This window comes from Oncorhynchus tshawytscha, linkage group LG17, assembly GCF_018296145.1.
Source record: "Oncorhynchus tshawytscha isolate Ot180627B linkage group LG17, Otsh_v2.0, whole genome shotgun sequence".
In the NCBI taxonomy this organism is placed as follows: domain Eukaryota; kingdom Metazoa; phylum Chordata; class Actinopteri; order Salmoniformes; family Salmonidae; genus Oncorhynchus; species Oncorhynchus tshawytscha.
In genome coordinates, this window is record NC_056445.1 from 4848878 (window position 1) to 4868617 (window position 19740).

The 19740-nt window shown below is 44.1% G+C and overlaps 1 protein-coding gene across 2 annotated transcripts; it reads left to right on the forward strand.

The window, feature by feature from the left end:
* Window positions 1–67: 67 nt before the first annotated feature.
* On the forward strand, window positions 68–18767 carry LOC112216737 (rho-related GTP-binding protein RhoG). 2 transcript variants are annotated; one of them, XM_024376777.2, is made up of 5 exons: window positions 81–169; window positions 3474–3523; window positions 14606–14783; window positions 16868–17038; window positions 17170–18767. In XM_024376777.2, the coding sequence occupies exons 3-5, from the start codon at window positions 14655–14657 to the stop codon at window positions 17443–17445; spliced, it is 576 nt and encodes a 191-aa protein (XP_024232545.1). In that variant the 5' UTR covers window positions 81–169; window positions 3474–3523; window positions 14606–14654; the 3' UTR covers window positions 17446–18767. The 2 variants fall into 2 exon arrangements, with proteins under 2 accessions (XP_024232544.1, XP_024232545.1); XM_024376776.2 differs by lacking the exon at window positions 3474–3523 and having other exon boundaries at window positions 68–169.
* The last annotated feature ends 973 nt before the right edge of the window (window positions 18768–19740 follow it).

A 19740-nucleotide genomic window follows, 5' to 3' on the forward strand; every position in this document is an offset into this window, starting at 1 on the left:
AGCCGTTTCATACACTTCCTCTCCTCTCCGCAAATGAACCGACTTCCTTCATAACGCAACCCCGCCCGCCCGCCCGACTGACTGACAACACAAAACAACGAAGATCCATCCGCTCCTCGGGCGTCGGACCAATTCTGCCACAGAAGGAGAGGAGGAAGGACTATGTTAGGTGAGTTTTTGACCCAAGACTGTTTACTTATTATACCTAATCGGAAATGAATAGGCTGGGACTACTATACCTTTTAAACTGTGTAACGTAGCCTAATGCTGCGAGTTATTCTACAACAAATGTTGTCTGGCTTCCCATAAACTCTACTGGGTTTGACTCCGAGATGTCCAGCTTTCTGTCTGGAGCCTCTCCGTTATCATTTAGACGTTTGCTACAGGCTAGCGTCAGTTATTATTTGTCTATGCCATGGGATTATAGGTTATTGTGTTTTACTCATAAGTAATTGATCGAGGGACCAACTACTCCCTAAGAATGTTGACATGTCTTATACACTCACTTGTTTAGGGGTGTTCTGTGTGTGTGCGCGCGTGCATGAGAGTGCATGTGTGTGTGGTTTTCGATCATCCGTATCATCTCCTATCACCAGAAACAGATGTGACTATTCTATGAATGATTTCACTCAGACAATCACACAGTTTGATGGTTTCATGTTATGTAGAAATAGAATTGAGAGTGAAATGACTGACTTTCCACCAAAATGTCCATAAATAATTTTCCTTGCACCACCCACCCTCCAATATGTATTCTCTCTGTATACTCCAATAATACAGGGAGATATACAGGAGGGCAAACCTGCTGTTTGAGTATGGTGGTGGTGGTATTTTCACACTTTACTAGTGTTTTCTCTACTCTGACAGTTAGGTGTGGTTCGATCCCTGAAACCTTTTGTGGGGAAGGAAGGAGTGAGGGAATGAGGGGGGTAAGGAGGGAGGAAAAGAGGAAAGGAGGAAAGGAAGAAGGGAATATTGAGTTCTGTGTTTGGACAGCTGTTTGTCTGACAGCTCAGTCCTCAATGATTTTAACAGCCACCAAGAGGTGGTCATAACACACATTATAACATACTTATAACATATACACACCAACTAGTTGATGTCTGCCTGGACCACATACAAGATAAAGTACATACTTAAATGATATATAACCATTGTATATACAGTTGAAGTCGGGAGTTTACATACACTTAGGTTGGAGTCATTAAAACTTGTTTTTCAACCACTCCACAAATTTCTTGTTAACAAACTATAGTTTTGGCAAGTCGGTTAGGACATCTACTTTGTGCATGGCACAAGTAATTTTTCCAACAATTGTTTACAGACAGATTATTTCACTTATAATTCACTATATCACAATTCCAGTGGGTCAGAAGTTTACATACACTAAGTTGACTGTGCTTTTTAACAGCTTGGAAAATTCCAGAAAATTCCATCATGGCTTTAGATGCTTCTGATAGGCTAATTGACATAATTTGAGTCATTTGGAGATATACCTGTGGATGTATTTCAATGCCTACCTTCAAACTCAGTGCCTCTTTGCTTGACATCATGGGAAAATCAAAGGAAATCAGCCAAGACCTCAGAAAAAAAATGTAGACCTCCACAAGTCTGGTACATCCTTGGGAGCAATTTCGAAATGCCTGAAGGTACCACGTTCATCTGTACAAACAATAGTACGCCAGTTTAAACACCATGGGACCACGCAGTCATCATACCACTCAAGAAGGAGACGCGTTCTGTCTCCTAGAGATGAACATACTTTGGTGCGAAAAGTGCAAATCGATCCCAGAACAACAGCAAAGGACCTTGTGAAGATGCTGGAGGAAACAGATTTTAAAAAGTATCTATATCCACAGTAAAACGAGTCCTATATCGACATAACCTGAAAGTCCGCTCAGCAAGGAAGAAGCTACCGCTCCAAAACCTCCATAAAAAAGCCAGACTACAGTTTGCAACTGCACATGGGGACAAAGATCGTACTTTTTGGAGAAATGTTCTCTGGTCTGATGAAACAAAAATAGAACTGTTTGGCCATAATGACCATCGTTATGTTTGGAGGAAAAAGGGGGAGGCTTGCAAGCCGAAGAACACCCTCCCAAACGTGAAACACGGGGGTGGCAGCATCATGTTGTGGGGATGCTTTTCTGCAGGAGGGACTGGTGCACTTCACAAAATAGATGGCATCATGAGGTAAGAAAATTATGTGGACATATTGAAGCAACATCTCAAGACATCAGTCAGGAAGTTAAAGCTTGGTCGCAAATGGGTCTTCCAAATGGACAATGACCCCAAGCATACTTCCAAAGTTGTGGCAAAATGGCTTAAGGACAACAAAGTCAAAGTATTGAAGTGGCCATCACAAAGCCCTGACCTCAATCCTATAGAACATTTGTGGGCAGAACTGAAAAAGCGTGTGCGAGCAAGGAGGCCTACAAACCTGACTCATTTACACCAGCTCTGTCAGGAGGAATGGGCCAACATTCACCCAACTTATTGTGGGAAGCTTGTGGAAGGCTACCTGAAACATTTGACCCAAGTGAAACAATGTATAGGAAATGCTACCAAATACTAATTGAGTGTATGTAAACTTCTGACCCACTGGGAATGTGATGAAAAAAATCAAAGCTGAAATAAATTCTCTCTACTGTTATTCTGACATTTCACATTCTTAAAATATAGTGGTGATCCTAACTGACCTAAGACAGGGAATTTTACTAGAATTAAATGTCAGGAATTGTTAAAAACTGAGTTTAAATGTATTTGGCGAAGGTGTATGTAAACTTCCGACTTCAACTGTAGCCATTGTTGTTTTACAAATTCCGGATTGCCCCTTTAACCGCTAGTCACTTTGGATGAGTAAATGGTTGCTAAATGTCCATATTGTTGTCGTGATAACCCACAGCTCATAGAGTAGACTCTGGCAACCGACCCAACTAGGCCTGTCCCTCAGGACATCTAGCCCTTCCTGTTTCACTTTCTCACACCGCTAGTTCACTCTCCTGGGGCCTTGCTTGTAAATGCTGTGAACGACACACACACACACACACACACACACACACACACACACGCACGTTCTCTCTCGCTCACTCGCGCACACAATTATACACCAAACTGAGTACACACCAAAGTGGTAGTGCCCGGACTCGTGTTCTTTAAAAGTGAGCATTAACAGGCATACCAACATCATGCTGTCTCTACCTTATTCCCTTTATATTGCACTATTTTTGACCAGGACCCATAGGCACTATATTAGGGTGCCATTTGGGATGCATCCTTTGTCGCTGCTTGTTATATGTTGCTGCTGTGAATGCAAGCCTTTCAGTTTAGCCCTTAAAGGAACCATCTGTAACTTTCATATCCAGTCTAAAGGTCTCCCTCTCTGAATGTTTATTCTCCTCTGTGTCTCTCTTCTTTCCACTCTGCATCCTCTCTCTCTCTCTCTTTCCTTCCCTCTCTCACTCTGACTGTAGCTTAGTGCTGCTGGGGACTGTTAGAGTGTGTAACATGCTGACTAGATCAGGTAGGAACCAGCATCCACGTGCGCCATTGTATGCATGTTGATTTTGTCCATCCACACCAGACGTGATCAAGACACGCAGGTTGAAATATCAAAATTAACTCCGACTCAACTGCACTATAAATACAAAAGTATGTGAACACCCCTTCAAATTGGTGGATTCGGCTACTTCAGCCCCACCCGTTACTGACAGGTGTAGAAAATCCAGCACACAAATCGTGTGTTCTCTACACCGACAATTAATCCACAGACAAAAGGGGAAACATAGTTAGTTTCTAGTAATCTCTCCTCCGTCAGTCTTGTTGTTGTTCTTCTTCTTCTGTGGACTTTACATGGCAGTTGGCAACCAACTTTAAGATGCATTACCAGTACCAACTGGTTTGGAGTGTGGACCTCAGATTTGCTTTCAATCACCCACGTGGGTATATGCTCCTATAAACCAGCGAGGAGATGGGAGAGCCAGGACTTGCAGTTTGGGTGAAATTATTGAATAATATCAGGAATCAAGGTAGATAATCCAGAGATAATCCAGAGTAGAGGCCAAGGTACAGGACGGCAGGCAGGCTCAGAGTCAGGCAAGAGTCAAAAACCAGGAGGACGAGAAAAAGAGACACTAGAGAAAACAGGAGCTTAGACAAAATGCTGGTAGGCTTGAACAAACCAGACAAACTGTAAAACAGAGACAGAAAACACAGGTGTAAATACCCAGGGGATAATGGGCGACACCTGGAGGGGGTTGGAGACAAGCACAAGGACAGGTGAACAGATCAGGGCATGACAGAATAACATATATGTGTCCATTTATTTTGCATCGCTCGCGCACCCACCACAGGTAGTGTGGTCAGCATGCTGACTAGACCAGGTAGGAACGTGCATCCACGTGCGTCATCGTGTGCATTTGTCCATCAACACCAGAAGCGATCAGGACACGCAGGTTGAAATATCAAAATGAACTCTGAACAACCTAAACTCAGCATGAAAATAAACGTCCTCTCACTGTCAACTGCGTTCATTTTCAGCAAACTTAACATGTGTAAATATTTGTATGAACATAACAAGATTCAACAGCTGAGACATAAACTGAACAAGTTCCACAGACATGTGACGAACAGAAATTAAACAATGTGTCCCTGAACAAAGGGGGGTCAAAATCAAAGTAACAGTCAGTAACTGGTGTGGCCACCAGCTGCATTATGTACTGCAGCGCATCTCCTCCTCATGGACTGCACCAGATTTGCCGGTTCTTGCTGTGAGATGTTACCGCACTCTTCCACCAAGGCACCTGCAAGTTCCCGGACATCTCTGGGGGGAATGGCCCACCCTCCGATCCAACATGTCCCAGACAAGCTCAAAGGGATTTAGATCAAGGTTCTTCGCTGGCCATGGCAGAACACTGCCATTCCTGTCTTGCAGGAAATCACACACAGAACGAGCAGTATGGCTGGTGGCATTATCATGCTGGAGGGTCATGTCAGGATGAGCCTGCAGGAAGGGTACCACATGAGGGAGGAGGATGTCTTCCCTGTAAAGCACAATGTTGAGATTGCCTGCAATGACAACAAGCTCAGTCCGATGATGCTGTGACACACCGGCCCAGACCATGACAGACCCTCCACCTCCAAATCAATCCAGCTCCAGAGTACAGGCCTCGGTGTAATGCTCATTCCTTCAATGATAAACGCAAACACGACCATCACCCCTGGTGAGACAAAACCGCAACTCGTCAGTGAAGTGCACTTTTTGCCAGTCCTGTCTGGTCCAGCGACGGTGGGTTTGTGACCATAGGCGACGTTGTTGCCAGTGATGTCTGTTGAGGACCTGCCTTACAACAGGCCTACAAGCCCTTAGAGTCCAGCCTCTCTCAGCCTATTGCGGACAGTCTGAGCACTGATGGAGGGATTGTGTGTTCCTGGTGTAACTCGGGCAGTTGTTGTTGCCATCCTGTACCTGTTGCCATCCTGTATCTCGTGTGATATTCGGATGTACCGATCCTGTGCAGGTGTTCTTTCACGTGGTCTGCCACTGCAAGGACGTTCAGCTGTCCGTCCTGTCTCCCTGTAACACTGTCTTAGGTGTCTCACAGTACAGACATTGCAATTTATTTACCAGGCCACATCTGCAGTCCTTATGCCTCCTTTGCAGCATGCCTAAGGCACGTTCACGCAGATGAGCAGGGACCCTGGGCATCTTTCTTTTGGTGTTTTCCAGAGTCAGTAGAAAGGCCTCTTTAGTGTCCTAAGTTTTCATAACTGTAACCTTAATTGCCTACCGTCTGTAAGCTATTAGTGTCTTAACAACCGTTCCACAGGTCCATGTTCATTAATTGTTTATGGTTAATTGAAAAAGCATGGGAAACAGTGTTTAAACCCTTTGCAATGAAGAACTGTGAAGTTATTTAGATTTTTACGAATTAGCTTTGAAAGACAGGGCCCTGAAAAAGGGACGTTTCTTTTTTTGCTGAGTTTATATTAATTTGGGGACAGGTCAAAAAGCATGAAACATTCATGGCCATTTAGCTAGCTTGCTGTTGCTAGCTAATTTGTCCTAGGATATAAACATTGGGTTGTTATTTTACCTGAAATGCACAAGGTTTTCGACTCCGGCAATTAATCCACAGATTCTAGTCTCCTCATTCAGTCTTCTTTTTCATCTTCTTCTTTGGACTTTATATGGCCAACCAACTTTAAGGTGCATTACCACCACCAACTGGACTGGAGTCTGGACCTCAGTTCAGCTTTCAATCACCCATGTGGTTATATGCTCCTAAAAACTAATGAGATTGGAGAGGCGGGACTTGCAGTGCCTCAAGCGTCAAAATTAGAACCAAGTTCTATTTTAGCGCCTGGCTACGCAGACGCACATTGACGCGCGCTAACAGTTTGGATGAAATTATTGAATAACATGTATGTGTACATTTATTTTGCAACGCTCGCGCACCCAACGCGGGCGGTGTGGTCAGCATGTAAGGGAAGGAGTGGAGTGGTAAAGTAACGTCCTGTCTTACTTCTCCTTTCATCTCTCTCTTTCAATGAAGTTGTAATCTGCGGTGAGGAGGACGTGTGAGCTTCTGAGTGAGCTTCTTCAACACCCTATTCCTTATATGGGTCATTCTACACAAGTGGTGCACACTGGGGGTTGATTTCTTTCTCATTTATATCCTATTTTTCCCCAAACTTTCAGAGCATATATTTATCTTCCAACATATGTCAGGTAGACATATATATTACTCACACACTGTTTGTATTTGAAATATTTCCTTACCACCCCACCAAATTTGTCACTAGCGAAATGTTGTGAAAAATCTGTAATAAAAGGGAGAACCGCACAGTAGGGATCATTTTGATTAACCTTATTTTACAGATTCATTGTACACATTGCATTTGAATACTAAATTAACAAAATAGTAAAAACAATTTTTAAACTGATTTTCAAAACCTTTACATTTCATTATGAGAATTATAATCACTTTTGTTCTCTGTAAAATGTTCAATGTTGATTGTAAGAATCTGAAATTTGTTGATTGATTGACTTACTTATGCATCTAATTCATTATATTGTTAGACGTAATGGTTGGAACCGGTTCAAGAAAACAGAACCAAAAACAGACACGGAACAGGGTGCGAAAATGATCATTTTAAAAGCTTGTAAACTGGATAATATCATCATTTTACATTCCAGAAATGTTTTTCTAGTCCCACAAAAAAATGCGATTGGACTCTAGAGCAGTGGAAACTAGTTCTCTGGAGTGATGAATCACGCTTCACCACCTTGATGTACTGGGCCGTACGCACTATCCTCTGTAGTGCCTTGCAGTCGGAGGCCGAGCAGTTGCCATACCAGGCAGTGATGCAACCAGTCAGGATGCTCTCGATGGTGTAGCTGTAGAACTTTTTGAGGATCTGAGGACCCATGCCAAATCTTTTCAGTCTCCTGAGGGGGTATATGCTTTGCTGTGCCCCCTTCACGACTGTGTTAGTGTGTTTGGACCATGATAGTTTGTTGTTGATGTGGACACCAAGGAACTTGAAGCTCACAACCTGCTCTAAAGCCACGTCGATGAGAATGGGGGCGTGTTCTGTCCTCTTTTTCCTGTAGTCCACAATCATCTCCTTGGTCTTGTTCACGTTGAGGGAGAGGTTATTGTCCTGGCACCACATTGCCAGGTCTCTGACCTCCTCCCTATAAGCTGCCTCATTGTTGTCGGTGATCAGGCCTACCACTGTTGTGTCATCTGTAAACTTAATGATGGTTTTGGAGTCGTGCCTGGCCGTGCAGTCATGAGTGAACAGGGAGTACAGGAGGGGACTGAGCACGCACCCCTGAGGGGCCCTCGTGTTGAGGATCAACATGGCGGATGTGTTGTTATCTACCCTTACCACCTGGGGGCAACCCATCAGGAAGTCCAGGATCCAGCTGCAGAGGGAGGTGTTTAGTCCCAGGGTCCTATGGTGTTGAACGCTGAGCTCTAGTTAATGAATAGCATTCTCACATAGGTGTTCCTTTTGTCCAGGTGGGAAAGGGCAGTGTGGAGTCCGTGGATCTCTGGATCTGTTGGGGCAATATTCAAATTGAAGTGGGTCTAGGGTTTCTGGGATAATGGTGTTTATATGAGCGATGACCAGCAGGATGTTCTACAATGCTGGAAGGCTAATTGATTCTACAGTCTTTAAATATGTGTGTTTCGGTGGGACAGCATCTTTTAGAGAAAGATGTTTGAAAATAAAGAAATCTACTAATTAGATTATTATCTTTCAATGTAATAATAGAATAACTCAACATGTTCTATTGAAATAATAGTGTTAAAAAATGTTTTTTAACATCAATCAAGTGTATTTATGAAGCCCTTCTTAGATCAGCTGATATATCAAAGTGCTGTACAGAAACCCAGCCTAAAACCCCAAACAGCAAGCAATGCAGGTGTAAAGCACGGTGGCTAGCAAAAACTCCCATAGAATAATCCCAGTGGTTGTCGAGGGTGCAACAGGTCAGCACCTCAGGGGAGGAGAGGAGAGGAGAGAGAGAAAGAGAATACTTCAATTCACACAGGACATCAGATAAGACAGGAGAAATACTGGAGGCTGAGACAGGAGGGGTCCGGAGACACGTGGCCCCATCTTACGATACCCCCGGACGGGGCCAAACAGGCAGGGTATAACCCCACCCGCTTTGCCAAAGCACAGCCCCCACACCACTAGAGGGATATCTTCAACCACCAACTTACCATCCTGAGACAAGGCCGAGTATAGCTCACAAAGATCTCCGCCATGGCACAACCCAAGGGGGGGCGCCAACCTTGACAGGAAGATCACGTCATTGACTCAACCCACTCAAGTGACGCACCCCTCCTAGGGACGGCATGGAAGAGCACCAGTAAGCCAGTGACTCAACCCCTGTAATAGGGTTAGAGGCAGAGAATCCCAGTGGAGAGAGGGGAACCGGCCAGGCAGAGACAGCAAGGGCGGTTCGTTGCCCCAGTGCCTTTCCGTTCACCTTCACACTAATGGGCCAGACTACACTCAATCATAGGACCTACTGAAGAGATGAGTCTTCAATAAAGACTTAAAAGGTTGAGGCCGAGTCTGTCACTCACATGGGTAGGCAGACCATTCCATAAAAATGGAGCTCTATAGAAGAAAGCCCTGCCTCCAGCTGTTTGCTTAGAAACTCTAGGGACAATTAGGAGGCCTGCGTCTTGTGACCGTAGCGTACGTGTAGGTATGTACGGCAGGACCAAATCATAGAGATAGGTAGGAGCAAGCCCATGTAATGCTTTGTAGGTTAGCAGTAAAAACCTTGAAATCAGCCCTTGCCTTTACAGGAAGCCAGTGTAGGGAGGCTAGCACTGGAGTAATATGATCAAATTTTTTGGTTCTAGTCAGGATTCTAGCAGCCGTATTTAGCACTAACTGAAGTTTATTTAGTGCTTTATCCGGGTAGCCGGAAAGTAGAGCAATGCAGTAGTCTAACCTAGAAGTAACAAAAGCATGGATTAATTTTTCTGCATCATATTTGGACAGAAAGTTTCAGATTTTTGCAATGTTACGTAGATGGAAAAAAAGCTGTCCTTGAAACATGATATGTTCATCAAAAGAGAGATCAGGGTCCAAAGTAACGCCGAGGTCCTTCACAGTTTTATTTGAGACGACTGTACAACCATTAAGATTAATTGTCAGAATCAACAGAAGATCTCTTTGTTTCTCGGGACCTAGAACATGCATCTCTGTTTTGTCCGAGTTTAAAAGTAGAACGTTTGCAGCCATCCACTTCCTTATGTCTGAAACACAGGCTTCTAGCGAGGGCAATTTTGGGGCTTCACCATGTTTCATTGAAATGTACAGTGTGTCATCCGCATAGCAGTGAAAGTTAACATTATGTTTTCGAATGACATCCCCAAGAGGTAAAATATATAGTGAAAACAATAGTGGTCCTAAAATGGAACCTTGGGGAACACCGAAATTTACAGTTAATTTGTCAGAGGACAAACCATTCACAGAGACAAACTAATATCTTTCCGACAGATAAGATCTAAACCAGGCCAGAACTTGTCCGTGTAGACCAATTTGGGTTTCCAATCTCTCCAAAAGAATGTGGTGATCGATGGTATCAAAAGCAGCACTAAGGTCTAGGAGCACGAGGTTCGATGCAAAGCCTCGGTCTGATGCCATTAAAAGGTAATTTACCACCTTCACAAGTGCAGTCTCAGTGCTATGATGGGGTCTAAGACCAGACTGAAGCATTTCGTATACATTGTTTGTCTTCAGGAAGGCAGTGAGTTGCTACGCTACAGCCTTTTCTAAAATTTTTGAGAGGAATGGGAGATTCGATATAGGCCGATAGTTAATATTTTCTGGGTCAAGGTTTGGCTTTTTCAAGAGAGGCTTTATTACTGCCACTTTTAGTGAGTTTGGTACACATCCGGTGGATAGAGAGCCATTTATTATGTTCAACATAGGAGGGCCAAGCACAGGAAGCAGCTCTTTCAGTAGGTTAGTTGGAATAGGGTCCAGTATGCAGCTTGAAGGTTTAGAGGCTATGATTATTTTCATCATTGTATCAAGAGATATAGTACTTAAACACTTGAGTGTCTCTCTTGATCCTTGGTCCTAGCAGAGTTGTGCAGACTCAGGACAACTGATTTCATATGTTCTCATGTTCTGAGCAAGGAACTTAAACGTTAGCTTTTTTACATGGCACATATTGCACTTTTACTTTCTTCTCCAACACTTTGTTTTTGCATTATTTAAAACAAATTGAACATGTTTCATTATTTATTTGAGGCTATTGATGTATTATATTAAGTTAAAATAAGTGTTCATTCAGTACTGTTGTAATTGTCATTATTATTTTTTTGGTTTGTTTTTTAAAATCTGCCGATTAATCGGTATCAGCTTTATTTTGGCCCTCCAATAATCGGTATCGGCGTTGAAAAATCATAATCGGTTGACCTCTAGTAGGTTAGCAGTAAAACCTTGAAATCAGCACTTGCCTTTAAAGGCACTTGCCTCGAAATGTTTTGAGAGGAATGGGAGATTCTATATAGGCCAATTTAGTTTTTTATATTTTCTGGGTCAAGGTTTGGCTTTTTCAATAGAGGCTTTATATCTGCCAACATGAAGTTTAGGGGTCTGGGTTTTTATTTTTATTTGGTGGGGGGGCTCTTTCAATGTAATAATAGAAGAACTCAACATGTTCTATTGAAATAATAGTGTTAAAAAAACATTTTTAACATGAAGTTTAGGAGTCTGGGTTTGGGACAGCCATCTCTCAATAGCAATAGGTGTTTTAACAATGACTTTGACCTATATTAATTTAACAATATGTTTGTTATTTCCTTACAACCTAGAATTAAAATATATTTTTTGGAGGGTTTGTATCATTAGACTTACACAACATGCCTACCACTTTGAAGATGCAAAATATTTTTGGGTGTAAAACAAACGAGAAATAAGACAAAACAACTGAAAACTTGGGCGTGCATAACTATTCACCTCCCCCAAATTCAATAGTTTGTAGAGCCACATTTTGCAGCAATTACAGCTGCAAGTCTCTTGGGGTATGTCTCTATAAGCTTGGCACATCTAGCCACTGGGATTTTTGCCCATTTTTCAAGGCAAAACTGCTCCAGCTCCTTCAAGTTGTACAGCAATTTTTAAGTCATACCACAGATTCTCAATTGGATTGAGGTCTTGGCTTTGACTAGGCCATTCCAAGACTTTTAAATGTTTCCCATCAAACCACTTGAGTGTTGCTTTAGCAAGATGCTTAGGGTCAATGTCCTGCTGGAAGGTGAACCTCCGTCCCAGTCTCAAATCTCTAGAAGACTGAAACAGGTTTCCCTCAAGAAACCCTGTATTTAGCACCATCCATCATTCCTTAAATTCTGACCAGTTTCCCAGTCCCTGCCAATGAAAAACACCCCCACAGCATGATGCTGCCACCACCATGCTTCACTGTGGGGATGATATTCCCGGGGTGATGGGAGGTGTTGGGTTTGCACCAGAATATGGTTTTTCTTGATGGCCAAAAAACTCAATTTTAGTCTCATCTGACCAGAGTACCTTCTTCCATATGTTTGGGGAGTCTCCCACATGCCTTTTGGCGAACACAAAAGTGTTTACTTATTTTGTTCTGGACCCTCTTCCCTAAAGCCCAGCTCTGTGGAGTGTACGGCTTAAAGTGGTTCTATGGACAGATACTCCAATCTCCGTTGTGGGTGGAGCTTTGCAGCTCCTTCAGGGTTATCTTTGGTCTCTTTGTTGCCCCTCTGATTAATGCCCTCCATGCCTGGTCCGTGAGTTTTGGTGGGCGGCCCTCTCTTGGCAGGTTTGTTGTGGTGCCATATTCGTTCCATTTTTGAATAATGGATTTAATGGTGCTCCGTGGGATATTCAAAGTTTATGATCTTGTTTTATAACCCAACCCTGATCTGTACTTCTCCACAACTTTGTCCCTGACCTGTTTGGAGAGCTCCTTGGTCTTCATGGTGCCGCTTGCTTGGTGGTGCCTCTTGCTTAGTGGTGTTGCAGGGAGTGAATACTTTTGCAAGGCACTGTAGTGCACTACTTTTGATGAGTTAGGGCTGTGTAGTAAAAAAGCTCACAGGGCTCTGGTCAAAAGTAGTGCACTGTATAGGGAATAGGTGACATTTGGGATGCAACCAATTAGTGGGAAAATTGCAGAACTGACCTTAGATCAGCATTATGGGGAAATGTAATCCTTCTCCACATGATTAGCAGAAGACCAGTGGGCCAGGGTCCCGCCTAGTGGATAGTGATTGACAGGCATGAAACCCCAGCCATAAGGGATGTTCTGATTGGTCTGCAGGCTACAGTGACCCCAGTGGGTCACACCCCAAGTGGAGGTGGGGCTGACTGCCTGTTTCCCTGGAGTCTGGGTGGAGACACTGTATCTAAACAGGACAGACAGAGAGACAGACAGACAGAGAGAGACAGAGACAGACAGAGAGACAGACAGACAGAGACAGACAGAGAGACAGATAGAGACAGAGAGAGACAGAGACAGAGAGACAGACAGAGAGACAGACAGAGAGACAGACAGAGAGAGAGACAGACAGAGAGACAGAGAGAGACAGACAGAGAGAGAGAGACAGACAGAGAGAGAGAGACAGACAGAGAGAGAGAGAGACAGACATAGAGAGAGACAGACAGAGAGACAGAGAGAGACAGAGAGAGACAGACAGAGAGACAGACAGAGAGACAGACAGAGAGACAGACAGAGAGACAGACATACAGATATACAGAGATAGAGAAGGAGAGCGAGATGAGGAGAGAGAGGTAGGTAGAGACCGAAACATACAGACATAGCAAGAAAGAGATAGACATGAGTCTGTATCTCATGTAAAGTAAATCATTCTATTTTATACGTTTGCGCTCTATGGGAGGATGTTGCTCAGTATGTGTGTTTGTGTGTTCCATAGAGCTGAAGCCCATTGGCTGAACCCAGGATAACATCTTTGTTTTGTTTGGATCCCGTTTCCTTGTGTACTCTTCATTTCCATAAACACTCTCGGTCTCTCCGTCTCACTGTGTCTGTCTCTCGGTCTGTCTCTCTCTCTTTGTGTTTGTTCTCTTTCTTCCTCTATCGCTCTGTCTGTCTTGGTCTCTGTCTCTCTGTCTCACTGCGTCTGTCTCTCGGTCTGTTTCTGCCTCTCTTTGTGTCCGTTCTCTTTCTCTATTACTGTGTCTGTTTGTCTTGGTCTCTGTCTGTTTCTCTCTCTCTCTCTCTCTCTCTCTCACTGTCTGTCTGTATTGGTCTCTGTCTGTCTCACTGCGTCTGTCTCTCGGTCTGTTTCTGTCTTTCTTTGTGTCTGTTTTCTTTCTCTATATCTCCGTCTGTCTGTCTGTCTCACGGTGTCTGTCTCTCTCTGTCTCTCTGTCTGTCTGTCTCTTGGTCTCTGGCCATCTGTCTGTATCTCTAATCTCTTTTATATTTCAATTAAAATGTAATATGCTTTAGTGGCATGACTGTCAATGTCTCCAAAGCGAAGTGATACACATAACAATAATGAAAACAACAGCGACAACAATAAGAATAGTAGCTCTAATACTAAATGACATGACTGTATCTCTGTCTGTTTCTCTGTATGTCTCTTTCTCTCTCTTCTCGCTTTGTCCTGAACTAAAAAAACATGCCCAATGAAGAATCTCTATTGAAAGTGCTTTTTAGTCCAGGACAAGGCTTAATCTGTGTCTGGGAAAACCGGCCCTTCATGTCTGGTTCCTTTACAGTCCTCTAACCCTCAGCTGTTTACTGATACGTAGGTATATACGCATGATCTGTAACCCCCCACGATGCAGTACTTTCACCCATCTAATCTTCCTATGCAAATCTGTCTATGCAAATAAAATCAGCTAGTAGGGGCTAGAGTAGTGCTTCCCAATCCTGGTACTGGGAACCCTAAGAGGTGCACAATGTCGCTGATTTGTTACTTCTAGGGAAATATCTAGAATGTGCATCTGTTTGGGTTCCCAGGACCAGGATTGGGAGACACTGGGCTAGGGGAAGGGTGAAGGAACCGAAATAGAACGGGGCCTAAATGTGTGGTATGTCTATGTGTTCCATCAGGTTGCTGAGGGTGAGAGGTGAGAGTTGAAGGGTCGGCAGCGCAGCAGGCATGCAGAGCATTAAGTGTGTAGTGGTGGGCGATGGTGCCGTAGGGAAGACCTGTCTGCTCATCTCCTACACAACCGGAGCCTTCCCTAAGGAATATATACCCACCGTGTTTGACAATTATAGCAGCCAGGTACTGTGTATGAGTTTGTTTGTGTATGTACAGTGGGGCAAAAAAGTATTTAGTCAGCCACCAATTGTGCAAGTTCTCCCACTTAAAAAGATGAGAGAGGCCTGTAATTTTCATCATAGGTACACTTCAACTATGACAGACAAAATGAGGGGGGAAAATCCTGAAAATCACATTGTAGGATTTTTTTATGAATTTATTTGCAAATTATGGTGGAAAATAGGTATTTGGTCACCTACAAACAAGCACGATTTCTGGCTCTCACAGACCTGTAACTTCTTCTTTAAGAGGCTCCTCTGTCCTCCACTCGTTACCTGTATTAATGGCACCTGTTTGAACTTGTTATCAGTATAAAAGACACCTGTCCACAACCTCAAACAGTCACACTCCAAACTCCACTATGGCCAAGACCAAAGAGCTGTCAAAGGACACCAGAAACAAAATTGTAGACCTGCACCAGGCTGGGGAGACTGAATCTGCAATAGGTAAGCAGCTTGGTTTGAAGAAATCAACTGTGGGAGCAATTATTAGGAAATGGAAGACATACAAGACCACTGATAATCTCCCTCGATCTGGGGCTCCACGCAAGATCTCACCCCGTGGGGTCAAAATGATCACAAGAACGGTGAGCAAAAATCCCAGATCCACACGGGGGGACCTAGTGAATGACCTGCAGAGAGCTGGGACCAAAGTAACAAAGCCTACCATTAGTAACACACTACGCCGCCAGGGACTCAAATCCTGCAGTGCCTGACGTGTACTGGCTTAAGCAGGGGGACATGTCCAGGCCCGTCTGAAGTTTGCTAGAGAGCATTTGGATGATCCAGAAGAAGATTGGGAGAATGTCATATGGTCAGATGAAACCAAAATATAACTGTTTGGTAAAAACTCAACTCGTCGTGTTTGGAGGACAAAAAAATGCTGAGTTGCATCCAAAGAACACCATACCTACTGTGAAGCATGGGGGTGGAAACATCATGCTTTGTTTTTCTGCAAAGGGACCAGGACGACTGATCCGTGTAAAGGGAAGAATGAATGGGGCCATGTATCGTGAGATTTTTAGTGAAAACCTTCCATCAGCAAGGACATTGAAGATGAAATGTGGCTGGGTCTTTCAGCATGACAATGATCCCAAACACACCGCCTGGGCAACGAAGGAGTGGCTTCGTAAGAAGGTCCTGGAGTGGCCTAACCAGTCTCCAGATCTCAACCCCATAGAAAATCTTTGAAGGCAGTTGAAAGTCCGTGTTGCCCAGCAACAGCCCCAAAACATCACCGCTCTAGAGGAGATCTGCATGGAGGAATGGGCCAAAATACCAGCAACAGTGTGTGAAAACCTTGTGAAGACTTAAAGAAGAAGTTTGACCTCTGTCATTGCCAACAAAGGGTATATAACAAAGTATTGAGATAAACTTTTGTTATTGACCAAATACTTATTTTCCACCATAATTTGCCAATAAATTCATTAAAAATCCTACAATGAGATTTTCTGGATTTTTTTTCTCATTTTGTCTGTCATAGTTGAAGTGTACCTATGATGAAAATTACAGGCCTCTCTCGTCTTTTTAAGTGGGAGAACTTAACTGACTATTGGTGGCTAAATACTTTTTTGCCCCACTGTATGTATGTGTTTTTACACGTGTAGGTGTGTGTGTTTATACCTGCCTGCATGTGTTCCATGTGTGTGTGTCTATTTACATCCCTGTGTGTGTATCATACACCTGTGTGTTCTTACCCCTGTGTTTCTGTGTGTTTTCTCACCCCTGTGTGTGTGTGTTCTCACAAGGGTGTGTGTGTGTTCTTACCCGTGTGTGTGTTCTTACCCCTGTGTTTCTCTGTGTATGTGTGTTTACTCCTGTGTGTGTGTGTGTGTGTTCTTACCCCTGTGTTTCTGTGTGTGTGTGTTCTTACCCTGTGTGTCTGTGTGTGTTTACTTACCCCTGTATTTCTGTGTGTGTTCTTACCCATGTGTGTGTCTTACCCCTGTGTGTGTTTGTCTTACCCCTGTGTTTCTGTGTGTGTGTGTGTGTGTGTGTGTTCTTACCCCTGTGTGTGTGTGTGTTCTTACCCCTGTGTGTGTGTTTTAGGTGACAATAGACGGGCGCTCCATCAGTCTGAACCTGTGGGACACGGCAGGTCAGGAGGAGTACGACCGTCTGAGGACCCTGTCCTACCCTCAGACCAACATCTTCATCATCTGCTTCTCCATCTCCAGCCCAGCTTCCTATGAGAACGTCAAACACAAGTGGCACCCAGAGGTCAGTGTGTGTGTGTGTGTTTGTCTGTGGGTTTATTACATGTTTATTACATTGTGTGTGTGTGTGTGTGTGTGTATGCGCTTGTGTGTAAATGTCTGTGTGTTTACACATGTATGTGTGTGTACCCACAGGTGTCCCACCACTGCCCCGGTGTGCCTGTCCTCCTGGTAGGCACTAAGAGCGACCTGCGTAACGATGAGGAGACCCAGCGCAAGCTGAAGGAGCAGAGCCAATCTCCTGTCACTCATCACCAGGGGGCGGGACTGGCCCGTCAGATCCAAGCCGCCCGCTACCTGGAGTGTTCCGCCCTCAACCAGGATGGGATCAAAGAGGTGTTCGCTGAGGCCGTCCGAGCCTTCCTCAACCCCCAGCACACCACCAGCAAGAGGTCCTGTAGGCTACTGTAGAGAGCGAGAGAGAGAGAGAGAGAGAGAGAGAGAGAGAGAGAGAGAGAGAGAGAGAGAGGAGGGGAAGAGAGAGAGGGGGGATTGGGGAGATAGAGAGGAAGAGTAAAGGAGGGGTAAAAAGACTGATGTTCGCTGAGACCATCCGAGCCTTCCTCGACCCCCAGCACACCACCAGCAAGAGGTCAAGATTGGGAAAGAAGGGTGGTTAGCTAGATGAAGAGACAGAAGAGGGTGGGCAGTTGAAACTGAAAAACTTACTGCAACAATGGAAATAATAGGAATGTACATGACTATGGTAGAATAATTCAGTTACATGTAAATATGTAAACAGTATTCTCTTTTCCCCCAGTGACCGACGAGCCTTACTATTGGGAAGAGGGAGGGGCAACTGCACTCTGCAAATGACGAATTACAGTGATCTGTTATCATGGACACTTGGGCAGTTCTGATAGGCCAGAGCAGTGTCACTCAACGGCTTTACCAGAGACTGATTGGTCTGTGATGGTGGCGTCTACTTTCTCTTCCCACTCCTTGACCCTCGTCTCTTTTCCTCTTATTCCAGCTTTAGAGCTCAGTAGAAACCCAACTAAAGCATATGTAAAGCATATTGAGAAATATCATGATGAGCCATGCCTCTTTCAATTCCCAGAAAAGAGCCTTTAATATTTGTTTGTTTGTAAATCAAAAATGTGCCCTGTATGTTGACGCTGGCTGCCTCTGTTCAGGCCAGAGGTTAGAGGTCGCAGATGAAGCTGGGGAGCTGAGAGGTTGTGTCCCAAAAGTTGTGAAACCTTTTTTCCACGACCGCTGATCTTCCTTCATATCTTCCCTTATATCATATCCCCTCCTGAGTTGTATACTACAAAGCAAGCTAGATCTACTCAGGCTTTTATAACGCTAGCCAGCTTCAGTTAGCTTCACATTCCAGATCAGGCTTTTATAAAGCTAGCCAGCTTCAGTTAGCTTCACATTCCAGATCAGGCTTTTATGAAGCTAGCCTACTTCAATTAGCTTCACATTCCACATCAGGCTCGTACTACTACGGTGGATATTGCTCGTCCGCCTGCCGCGAACTCTAGCAGGCTGGTTACTGCGCGTACATGTCGCACATGGCTAGTCGAATGCCAAACTCGTCATTGAGACAATGCTGAAACGTCAATCTATGGGCGAGTCAGTGCCACACTATAATTTGTGCCGAAATTTAGAAGTGCCATCTTTATTTGATTACTTATCGTTAATTCTACATTTTTTTGTGCTTTTGTGTGCTCATCAATGCACGAGCACCTTCTATCTGTAGAACAGCTTGTTGCGTCGTGGCCACAGACATATAATCCATAGCAGGGTTTTGGAACCTCTAAACCTGGCAATTTGACTGTTAAACTCACGGTAACCTAACATAGCAGGCATAAAAGAAACACCTGAAACTAGATCCTCTACATACTGGTCTCGACAAGAAGAAGAAAAAGGTCATTTTCTGCACTGTTCAACCAATCCAGTAAATATGGAGGAGGTGTTAAGATGGGGTGTCATGCTGTTAATGTCTGAAAGCAGAAGTCGCGCCACTGGCTCTCTTTCCATTTCCCCTGAAAACCAGAACATCCAGTTGTTGGGGACTCAACATACACTAGCAACGGCTGCCAGTCTTCACTTGAATGGGAACTGCCATCTATGGATTATGGCTGGTTGCCTTTCGCAAATTTCAAAATACAATTGCACAAAAAAACATACCGTTTGGAAAGCAAGTACTGTCATTACTAAATGTGTCATGTGATCGGTGTTAAAAATATATATATTTACACACAAAAAACATTTTATTAATATATTTAACCAATCATCTTCCTCAAATGAAGGGGATAATGACCCAATCTTTGCGAGAGGGAGGGTATCTGATTTCATTGGTCCTCATGGCTCAGACACTTCATTCAGGGTAAATGGAGTTAGCCCTGAGTTAGCCTTCAGGTTAGACACAGCTTGAGTCCAGTCTCTTTGCTACAGGAAGTAATCCTTCTACTGAAGTTCACAATGAGACAGAGAGCCATTTCCACTTCCCCCCCTCACTTCCTGTCTGCCTGTATACCTTCCAGACCATTCCAACAGTAGAATCTTTAGACCACCCTTGCCCCCCCCCCTTTTCATCCGCTCTTCTCCCCTCCCTCACCTCTCCTTTCCCCTATTCTCCTACCCTCTGCCTCCACTCCCTGTTCCTTTCACCCTCTCTCCTCTTTCCCCACATCTCCTACCCTCTGCCTCCACTCCGTTCCTATCCTCCTCTTTCCCCTGTTCTCCTACCCTCTG